This window comes from Egretta garzetta, unplaced genomic scaffold (genome assembly GCF_000687185.1).
Source record: "Egretta garzetta isolate BGI_Z169 unplaced genomic scaffold, ASM68718v1 scaffold430, whole genome shotgun sequence".
NCBI classification, from domain to species: domain Eukaryota; kingdom Metazoa; phylum Chordata; class Aves; order Pelecaniformes; family Ardeidae; genus Egretta; species Egretta garzetta.
In genome coordinates, this window is record NW_009258267.1 from 1,953,655 (window position 1) to 1,965,131 (window position 11,477).

An 11,477-nucleotide genomic window follows, 5' to 3' on the forward strand; every position below is an offset into this window, starting at 1 on the left:
GTTACTGGGGTCTAACACAGAGTAGTGGTGAAAACTGAAGGCAAAGACCATCTTCATGGGAAAAAATATTCAAATAATTTATAACCAGAATTTCAGTACCTTTAGCACCTACAAAAAAAAGAGCATTGAAATTGTTAGAGTAGTATTGAAGCTGAGAGGACAAGTTCTTGAAGCGTAATAATTTAATTCTTACAAGTAAGACAGATGGGTTTCATCCTGTGGGTCAGAGTAGCTGCTTACCTAATTGCTTGCTGTACCAAAGGCTGTGGTTTCAAAGGTCTGGTGACTGAGCATTTCTGAAGGGATCTTCTGAGAACACTAAATGTTCTGTCCAAAAATTACATGAGTCTTAAGGCTTGTGTTAGGAAGCATGGCAGTCTGGCATTTTACTTCCAGGAAAAGGTGAACTGCACAGGTGCTTAATGTGCAGGAAAGGAAAGCATACCCATGGTTCCTCCTTTTCTCCATGTGAATAACTTCTCATGCTTTCCTCAGAGGCTATCCAGGTTAGGTTTTCCTCAGCTCATTACAAAGAAAGATTCTGTGTCTCTCTGAATTCATTTTTCTAGATTCATACTTATAAATAAAAATAGAAATCTGTCCTGTTAAAATTTAAGATGTTTTTTAAAATGTGAAGTACAATTTTGAGGCATGTGACAGTAATGTTTGCACACTGACACATGGCAAATACATGACAGATGTTTAAAAAATTAAAGACTATATTAAGATAAGATGTCCAAGTTGATAACATCTGAAGACAACTCAATTATATAAAAATGAAATAGTTTCTTGTCAATTTAATTTTCTTTCCCATAGTTACCGCACTCATTGTGAGTAGAGGATTACTTTGTAGTAAATGTTTAGAGTACTTCTGTTGTACAGCAGACTTAAGTTTGCGTCGCATGATTTTTTCACTCTGAAAATTTCTGAATTTTCTGAACTGATGGAGTAGTGTTGTTAGTAACACTGATGTGTATCCTGCCTTGTGAAATCTTGCTTCAGATGTGCAGTAATTTTAAAGAATAATAGGAAGAGCTAATAATAAAAGTACGCTTGAGGAAACTGCTTTTTCTTCCCCTTCTCCCACTCCCCTTTCTTAGATACAGTATGAGCAAAGACTTGTAGAGCTTGAGCAACTACTTGCCTACAAGTTTATGAGCGAATCGCCAAAACTGAATGGTGATAAAGCCAATTCTACAGAACTTGAACAAGAGCTTCAGAATCTAAAGAAGACCCATCAGATCACCGTTAAAAACCTCCAGACAGAAATTGAAAACCTTAAAAGTCAAAATTCCCAATTAAAACTCAGAAGTAAAAAGGATAATAAAGACTTAGAGTCCACAGACTCTCAAATGAAACAAGGTAACACGAAAGACAGACTGTTAAAACTAAATGAAGAACTGGTCACCAAAAATAGAGAAATACAAGACCTTACAAAAACTGTAGAGAAGCTTCAAAAAGAAAGGATGGTGATGTTGTCTGATAATAATTTGAGAAATAAGACCAGTAATAAGGAAAATACTACAGAGATCTTGAAAAAGAATACCTCAGCAACAGATAAAAGGAATTCCAGCAACAGTGAACCCATTTTCAACAATGACAAAATATACCAACCGCATGCCTTTTCTGATTCTAATCTCTCGGAAGTGCTGCAAGAAAACGCACAGCTGAAAGAGGAGCTAGAAAGATTGTCTCTAGAAATGAACCAGCAGAGGGTGAAGTCTCAAGCAACACTGGCTTACTCTGAAAATAACATACGAAGGTAAATGCTCAAGGTGTTCCTTTAAAAACCTTGCTAAAGTGCTGATACAGGATTGAAGTGACACATTAACATGTCAGCCATGTGTGAAGCTACCTTATACTTAATTTTTACTGGTTTTTTTTGGGCTTTGGGGGTTGTTTTTGAGGTTTTGGGGTTTTTTTTTTAGAGTAGTGCACTGTCACGATTCTTTCTACAGGCAAACCTATATTAATTCTTCTTATTAATGCTATAATTTGTCATGGTTTTGAGTAAAAAGATCTCTATAAATCGTTGCATTTTAAATGCTTTGTATTTGCATTGTGTAGCATTAATATTTGGTACACATACTTTCCTTCAAACTGGGGTATGCTTTCTGTGGGATTTACTTGACCAACTGTAGAAACTTTACACTTCACCCCATCTTCCTTAAATCCCTTCACAGTCAAAGTAGAGGAAATTGGCATATTTATATTGCAACGCATTCCGTTCTAAAATAGATACCTGAGATAAGACAGCTGAATTATGATTTAAAAGCATCTATTCTCTCTCTCTCTCTCTCTCTGCGCCAAAAGAAGGTGATTGGCTGAGTTTTCTGTTTTCTAGCTGTTTCTGATTAAATGAGGCACACCCTGCCATCCCTCCAGAGCAGTAGAAGTAACAGTGGTGCTATCTTGTGAGGTTTTGTTACGAAGTTTCGAAGACATGCCGCCTTTAATGTTTTTGATATTTCTTATGTTCAACTGAGAAACTTCGCTGGCTTTTTGAAGAACTGTCTGTAGCTGCTTTACTATGTTTTATTTTCCTCTCACTCTGTTCAGGATACGGGAGGACACAGCAGAATATATTGCATCTCTGAAAGCTTCCCATCAGAGGGAAGTGGAGAAGATTCTCTGCGAGCACGCGAAGGAGCATTCTGCTTCTAAAGTAGCTGAACTAAACAGCAGAATTTCAACACAAGAGGTAAGATACAGTAGATACATTCATCATATACAGATATCTGTTAAAGACTGAGGTGAAGCAGGCATTCAGTACCTCAGCCTCTTCCATGTCCTGGGTCACCAGGGCCCCTGCCCCATTCATCAGCAGGCCCACATTTTCTCTAGTATTCTGTTTCCCACTTAAGTATTTACAGAAGTCCTTGTTGTTGCCTTTGCCAGTCTTGTTAGATTCAACTTCAGGTGGGCTTGGGCTTTCCTAACCACATCTCTCCATGCTCCGACAGTGTCCTATATTCCTCCAAGGATACCTGCCCTGTTCCCACCGTCTGTAGGCTTCCTTTTTATGTTTGAGTTTTTCCAGGAGTTCCTTGCTCATCCATGCAGGCCTCCTGGAATTTTTGCCTGACTTTCTGCTTGTTGGGATAGACTGCTCTTGAGCTCAGAGGAGGTGATACTTGAACATCAAACAGCTTTCTTGGGCCCCTCTTCCCCTGCCAGGGCCCCATCCCATGGGATTATTTCAAAGCAGAATTTTGAAAAGGTCAAAGTCTGGTCTCCCAAAGTCCATGGTTGTGATCATGCTTTTTGCCTGCTCCTTCCTTTCAGGATCCTGAACTCCACAATCTTACGATGGTGTGGTTTAACCTGGCAGGCAGCTAAACACCACACAGCTCTTTGCTCAGTACCCCCCACCCCAGAGGAATGGGGGAGAGAATTGTGGGGAAAAAAAAGTGAAATTTATGGGTTGAGATAAAGACAGTTTAATAGGACAGCAAAGGAAGGCAAAATAATAATAATAATAATGATGATGGTAAAAGAAAATACAAAGCAAGTGATGCACAATGCAATTGCTTACCACCTGCCAGCCAACACCCTGCCACACGTGGTCACTGCGCTAAGGTTGCCTTTGATGTTCATGACCCCAGCAAACCCTTCCTTGCCTGTGAATTTAAGGCCCAGCAGAGCACCTCCCCTCACTGGCTCCTCTATCATGTGGGTCAGGAAGTTGTCACCAATACTCTCCAGGGACCTCCTGGATTGCTTTTGCTGTGCTGTGTTGTTCCTCCAGCAGGTATCAGGGTGGCTGATCTTCATCAGGATCCTCGGTCCTCATCAGGACCTGGGCCTGTGATTATATTTGTGCATTAAAATTTTGGGAGAAGTTTTACACACGGTATGACAGTAGGAAGAGCTATTGCATTCAGATTATTTCAGAACTTTTTTTAACTGGGGAAAGTTAACCTGAAGATTGAGACTAGTTTTCCTGTACCATGTATGTACATGTGTGCTATTTAAGAGTCCACGTGAGGCCTGTTAAATAGCACACATGTTAGAGGTAGCATTTAATATATGCATCACTTATACCTGCAGTACTACAATCCTGACTATATTTTTGGTGTATTTTTCCTGTATAGGTCTTCAGTTGTTGTTGTGGGTATTTACATTAATGATGACTATTTTTAACCTTTTTGTAGATATTAATAAAACATCTCCAAGAACAAATCGGTGAACAACAGAGACATCAGGAAGCCCTTCTAGTTTCACAAATGCGAGAGGAACTCCTACAAAAAGAGGTATATTTAAATTCCGGATTGGGGGTACTCTTTTATAAGAGTTTTCACGTTCATCCTTGTAAAGCCTCAAATAATATATAGGAAATAAGTCTCAGAAACAGTTTCTTCTACATGAGTTGTACCTGAGAATGCAATATATTTTTCTAATGTGAAGAAGAGAACAACACAGCACAGAAGGTAGAACTTCGACCTCCTTTGATATTATTATTTAGAAATGTCTGACATCTGTATGAAAATTGACCAGCAGGTTAATCCAAGCATTCATAGCCTCTTCTTTGAGAGTTGTGATGGGTAGTAAATAGACCACAGAAAATTTTCTTTATTAAGGGGATATCTTTTTATTGTTTTCAAATTCTTTATTTGGATAAAGCCTTCCTTTTCTCATCCTTCATTGCCATAAAACTGACTTAGGCAATTATATTCTTGGTTTTCTCCTTTGATATCTATGAAACTTGAGGTCTCTTCTTAATAGAAGGTTTGTTGTACTGGTCTTTCTGAAATTCACTGGTTTGTGAGAGAGGTATCTAGGTTTTTCCTAATCTTCTATTAATAGCATATAATCTAAAAATTACACTTGTTCATGTTTTCATTTTAGGGTTAATATTGCATAAAATTGCTGTGTCTTTGAGCTGCAGCTTTTTGAACTATCGACTACACTCTTGTTCTTAAAATGCTGCCAATCTTCTTTTTTTATCACCTCCTGGTCAGGAGGAAGATATAGCCTGTCTTAGCGTTGGGCCTATGCTTAATTCACCATCTTCTTGGTGTATGAACATTGCTAATTTTTATTTCATTTTGATGATACAGTAATTAACCTGCAAGAGTTATGTCCTGGTTTCAGCTGGGATAGAGCTAATTTTCTTCATAGTAGCTAGCATAGTGCTGTGTTTTGGATTTAGTACCAGAAGAATGTTGATAACACACTGATGTTTTCAGCTGTTGCCAAGTAGTGCTCAGACTACTCAAGGACTTTTTGAGCTTCTCCTGCTTGCCCAGGTGCATAACAAGCTGGGAGTACAGCACAGCTAGGACAGCTAACCCAAACTGACCAAAGAGCTATTCCATACCATAGAACGTCATGCTTGGGGGGGGGTTATCATTCTCATTATTACTATTATTATTATTTTCTCTTATTAAACTGTCTTTATCTCAGCCCTCGGCTCTAACCTTTTATTTTCTTTCCGATTCTCTCCCCCATCCCACTGAGGGAAGGGGGGGAGTGAGCGAGCGGCTGCGTGGTGCTGAGTTGCCAGCCGGGTTAAACCACGACAAGTTATTAAAAAGAACTCTCCTATTCTGTAAGGGACTGAGAGCTCCAGACGCTTAATCTCATTTGCTACCCTTACTTAGAAGAAATGAAAGAATTATCAGTATGTGTTAAGTACATACTTAATAGAATTAATCTCAGTCTCACTAAACTCATTCATTATTTATTTTGCCCATGAAAAATTCCACCTCTGTTGCGAAGTATTTATAGAAAAGTGAGGGTTTGTAGGGAGAAAAAGATGACTTCCTATTAAACAAGCTCCCTATTTGCAAAATAAAGCCTGAGACTTTGGGGCCGTATTATGAATCCAGTGATAGATGTTGCCTTTCCATACAAAGCTTGTTTACGCCAGTGACCTTGGTGTATCTAGAATACTTCCTCCTGGGAAAACAGGGCAAGAGTACAACGAGACAAACAGTATTCAACAGATATGTTTCTTCTATGCCTGTTTGCTGTACAGGTTATTAAGGATAGCGATGGTTAAGGGGATAGTCATCCTATCTGCCCTACGTGGTACAGGCTGAATTCCAGATGCTGGCATTTAAGAAAATGTAATGGAGCGCCCTTGTTACAAAAATTGTTGCAGGACTCTACAGAAATATCAAAGTAAACCCTTGCTTTTGCCTTCTAATATGACTGCTTTATTTAAATAACAATCTGTGCTGCTTTTAAAATACATTTTAAGCATTAAATGGTTAAATAAGTTGAGCTGAAAAAAGAAGGCAACCAAACCTGCAAATGCAATTAGTCACGATAGGGAAAACCGCTACCGTTTGCAATAGGATTGAGAGTCCTCTGTCCAAAATGGTGGTACCTCAAAAAAGGCAAACTGGAAGATTGCTGTTTGAATATGAATTTCAGAAATGCTGCTCATGGATGTTTTCCATTACCTGTTACTTCTCTTGCCTAACAGCTTGCATGTAGCACAGCTTCATATTTAACATAGTTCTGTTGCTGGCAAAATATATGGAGCCCATTTTCTCCTGGGGCTCTTTCCCCTTCATAACATCTTTCCTGCATGACTTTTTCTTGAATTTAATTGTGTGTTTGAGATCACGCATCGGCCCTTTCCTTCAGTGCGGCAACTTAGCAGACACGCATCAGACACTCATTTTCACAGAACTTGTGGAACTAAGACTCTGACATGGGGCTGAAATTGGCCCATAGGTTCAAGGCTGCTGGAGAAATGGACAGGAAAAATGTAATAACATAGGTCTTGTTATTTTCAAAATGGAAAATTAAAAAATGGAAATAATAGTAAGCCACCTCAGAGTCACTTCTGAGTAAGAGTGGCAACACTTTCCAAAATGCACAGTGCTTCCAGCCACTTGAATTCAGCAGCAGGGAGCCAAGGATGGCTGACTGCTTGGGAAGGGTTAGCAGTTTGCAGAGGTATTGGGTAAGGGGAGGTAAGGGTTATAATAAAGGATAAAAACTGCAAAGCTTTCACTTCAGTTTACTTATGCGCATTAAGAAAGTGACCAAAAAAGACTTAGGGTGCTACATGAAGTATCAAGTTACTCAGAATAGGCAAAGAATGAGAATAAACCAGAAGAGTTTTATAAGAAAACTTACCTGAATTTCTGGAGGATTAGGAAATCAGTTGTAAGTCATGGACTTACACAGACGTGGTAATTATTAGACCAAAGGGGGTTTGTAATCACGTGTGTTAGCAGCGTGTCTTTTCTTAATTTATTCCTTAGAAATACACTGGTACATTTTATATTTGATCTTTACCCAAGGTGCGAGAAGGGGTTGTGCAAGAGCATCAGAACATAATATTCGCTATTAATTTTTTAGTATGTTCAGACATATAAAAACTGACTTTGAATAATCGCCTGAGAACATATTATGAGCAGGATTGGATTGATCAGAACGGATTAGATTTTCATATCCTCAGGCCACTTCTTACCAATGAAAGGTCCTAACCTAAGTCCCCGAGCCCCTGTTTAAGATTTTAAATACAGGGGATTTCTCTTTTGTTTTCCTTTCTGCAGCTTTGGAATGGAATGATTAAACACCACAGGTACACTTTGAAAGGATTCTGGTTTATCCACTGCCTAACACAGTGATAACGACTTTGATCAATTCTCTCAAACTGTAGGTGACAAAATTGTTAGAAGAACTGAGAGAGGCTAAGGAGAGCCAGAGTCCTGAAATGAAACATTTCTTGTGCCTGGAAAAGAAAATCAAGCATATAGAGACCAGACATGCAGAAAGAGAGCAAGAAATCCAAAAGGTACACGGGAGTGCATCTGCATTTACGTCTCAAGAGCCATTTATCGCTTTCACTGTGATGTTATGGTATTTGCACAGGCTCATTAACTCACACGGGAGGGGGGCAAGTACTTTTTGATAGAGCTGTGGTTTTGTCTTTGGTGCCTGCTGACACGAGTGACTAGATGTGGCGCTCATCAGCGCTTCCTTGCTGTGGCAATTCAGAATGCTTGTGCGTGACTTCCTCACAGCCTGATCTAAGGAGGCCTTGCTTTAGCAGGGGGTTGGGCCACGCGGCCTCTAGCAGTCCCTGGTATCGTTTGGTTATTTTCAATTTCAGTTACACAGTGAGAGCCAGCTATTGACAAAGTGCCAAGAGTTTGTATACGCCACGATATATTCCTCAACTGAACTGTAACTTTATTTTCTAGTCCTAGAAGTCCCATTCAGAAAAGCTGCATTAGAAGTATAGGAGCATCTTGCTGCAGCCTACTGCATGCTGGTTTTAATATGCAAAACAACCTCAGAAAAGCCTTTGTCCTCTACAAACTAAAAATTTGGGATTTTGACAGTTCAATCTTTGCGATACAGCTTCTTGTATCTGACATTTGTATCCCTTGAACGGGTAAAATAATTTTGTGTTGATTCTTTCATCTTATTTTACATCATGGCCAAAATCCATCCTGATTTTTCATCTATCTGGGGAGCTTCTGTCACCTCGAAACAATTTTCTAGTTCATATAGATTTTTTTTTTCATCATTTAAATATTTGATTGTCTTTTTTCTTAGTGTTTTAACTTAGGTTCTACTTAAATACATGAAGTCAGGGAAGGGCAGCTGGACTGGAAGATAATCACACTGGTAGTTGTTCTTTCTTTGTGGAGTTTGCTCCACAGTTTTGAACCAGATCTCAAGGAATACACTTTTATTTACAGAATTGTTGGTGGTACAAGGTTTTATTCTCATACATTTCTACATCAGATATTTAATTTTCTTCTCAAAAAGAACTGTGCATAAACCAAGTCTGTGGGCTAAGAATGAGCCCTGCCACCACTGATGATTTTATTACTTTGGTTCCCGTTCTGTCCTGCTAAAGACAACTGTCATAGTTACTTTTTCAAACTATTCCCTTGCTTTTGTATAATGAGAGAATTTCTCTACCATTTCTGTAAAGTGCCTGCTGCTGCCTAGTCTGTGATCTATCTCCACGGAAATCATTACCTGACCCATTGTATTTACTAAGATGTTTTGTAATGTATTAAAAAAAAAAAAAAAAATAGTACACGCAACAATTGCTACTAAGTGATTCCACCTTTCCTGGTGCCACTAGCCTTGTTATGTGTGAAACTCTGGGTTTTGGTTTTCCTAGGTTTGCACCTAGGTGGGGCACCGAACAGTCCCCCAAATGAACGATAACGAACTGAACAATATACAAAAATGATTTGCTGAACAAGGAGATAACAGATGAACCTTCGTATCAAACGACAAATACAATAAATACGGCCTCGTAAGTGCTAGAGCTTTCCTTAAAGAAGCTAGCACAATTAATAGTGGTGTGGAGGTTTTGATACACAGAATCACAGAAGGGCAGGGGTTGGAAGGGACCTCAGGAGATCATCCAGTCCAACCCCCCTGCTAAAGCAGGTTCACCTAGAGCAGGTTGCACAGGACATCCTTGTGATGCTTTATTTTGGGTAATTTAACAGGCTTATGCCATGGATTCACACCAAAATTAATTCAAACTTTTACCTGCAGCAGCTTCAGACCTGTGTGGCTACAGGATATTTTCTGATAATTCATAGAATTTGTGGTTTTTAAAAGTATGGTAATAGTCCAGAACATGTCACTCAGATTTGGTTTGTTTCTCTTGCAAAGCCTTCTTTTAATTAACACATTTAAGTGGCAATTCAAAAGGTTCCTTTTGATTATAGTTTTTAAAGTATGGTAATAGCCCAGAACGTCACTCAGATTTGGTTTGTTTCTCTTGCAGAGCCTTCTTTTAATTAACACATGTAAGTGGCAATTCAAAAGGTTCCTTTTGATTATAGAGGGGTTTGTTATATGCGCAGCTTTGTCTTAAACTTTCAAACTTTTAATTGCTGCTTTGGAGAGGGTAAGCTAAATCCTCCTGAGCCTCGTTAGTCAGTAGTGGATTCTACCCTTCTGTCATGAATGCAGCTGTTTAAAGAAACTCATTACTATCAGAACAATTTTTGTAATACTCAGAACCAACTGTTTCCACTTAGCGTGAGCACTGGGCTTTGAGGCTGAGCATCAGCTACAATGTGGTGGCGTGGTTTTGCAAAGGGGCAGCGCTGGCTGAGCATTTGACTGGGAAGGCCCCGCGCTGACTTGCTTCTAATTTGCAGGCGGCCCAACTATCGCCACACGTTACTGAGGCAAGGCAGGCCCGTGAGGCTGAGAGGTGGCGAAGACTGGCGCAGCGCAAGAATCAAGAACTGGAGCAATTTCGAGTGGAATTGGATTCAATATTAGATGTCCTACGTGAACTGCAGAAACAAGGGGTTGTTATTCCTGCCCCTAATTCCAGTGGATTCGGCATGACAGACAGCTGTTGGAAGACATGATTAGGTAGGAGTTGATTAGAGAAGCAGAATTTTCATACTCCTAAGTTATGTGTAGAAACTATTACTGAAAATCATTAATTTAACACTCAGAAATCGAATTACAGTCTGATCTTCTCTGGAATCTTGCTTGTCCAAAGGTAGATTAGGACTGCGCAACACCCCAGTCATATTGTATGTCTTACGTTTCACAAGGAATAAAGTTACATGCAGTTTTTAAAAACTATTGGGAATATTGAGGTTATTCCATAAACTCAGTGACCACTGAGAAATTCCATTTGATGCTTTTTCAGATACTGTAGAACATGCCTGAATATTTTTAACTTTTGTTCGTAACTTGTCTTGCAGCAATTCCTTCGTGAACCATTTGAGTAATACTCTGCTTGGCTTGTATTTTTAGTCTGTAGTTACTGGGTTTCATTTGGTAGGACATGAAAAATCCTCTTTTTTTTTTTTTCCAACATTTTGCTTCTCTCTCTCCAACTCCTAAAACGTTCCCTCCCTTTTCTTTAAGACCCCTTTCAACTTTGAAAATGGCTGCAGGGCCGGAGCAGAGCAGGCATCCTCTGGTGATGCCCAAATTCAAACCATTTTCTGTTTACTTTGCAGAGCTTTCCAGCTGTGCTGGTAAGAGTGATGGCAGCGCGGTCTAGCTGAATTCTCACGGGGCAGATATGAAAAAGCCTGTAAAATACAGGGTGAGAGTAGTCACTGTTATCCCCCTTTAAAAGGGAAGGCTGTATAGAGTGAGATTTTTACAAGGGGCAGTTCTGGCTCAGAGAGAGTACTGTCTTCACAGGTGATGTTGACTGACTAGAGAGGCCAGTCAAATGTGAAGACACAGTGTACTGAAGCTCAACTGCAGGGATATGTCGGTGGGCAAATTGAAGTTAAAATACTGAGCAAATTTGAAAAGGGAATAGTGAGAAAAAAAAAAAAATCTTCAGGAGTGACAACAGAGACTAGTATGGTTAAGCAGGAATAATCCACCACACAAATACCGAATGCAGACAGAACTTTCTGCTGAACGGAGCGGCATTGTAGAGGTGACAAGCTGAATGTTCAAGACCATCGCCTTCTTCCTCTCCTCTTACACCCGGCTGGAGTTAAGACACCAAAGTGTAGAGCCTGTGCAGTACCAGACAGCAGTAAGAG

General features: G+C 39.6%; 1 protein-coding gene across 10 annotated transcripts in view; it reads left to right on the top strand.

Annotated features, from left to right (window-relative positions):
* Window positions 1–11,477, top strand: part of CEP162 (centrosomal protein 162) — a 45,633-nt gene that overhangs the window by 32,982 nt on the left and 1,174 nt on the right. For 7 of the 10 annotated variants that reach the window (XM_035903917.1, XM_035903949.1, XM_035903944.1 and 4 more), the window contains 5 exons: window positions 1,101–1,762; window positions 2,560–2,701; window positions 4,155–4,253; window positions 7,625–7,759; window positions 10,107–11,471. In XM_035903917.1, the coding sequence (XP_035759810.1) occupies window positions 1,101–1,762; window positions 2,560–2,701; window positions 4,155–4,253; window positions 7,625–7,759; window positions 10,107–10,325 (1,257 nt within the window). In that variant the 3' untranslated portion in view covers window positions 10,326–11,471. Of the gene's footprint in view, window positions 1–1,100; window positions 1,763–2,559; window positions 2,702–4,154; window positions 4,254–7,624; window positions 7,760–10,106; window positions 11,472–11,477 lie in introns of those variants that run through there. The other 3 variants (XM_009649095.2, XM_035903929.1, XM_035903938.1) reach the window with 3 other exon arrangements.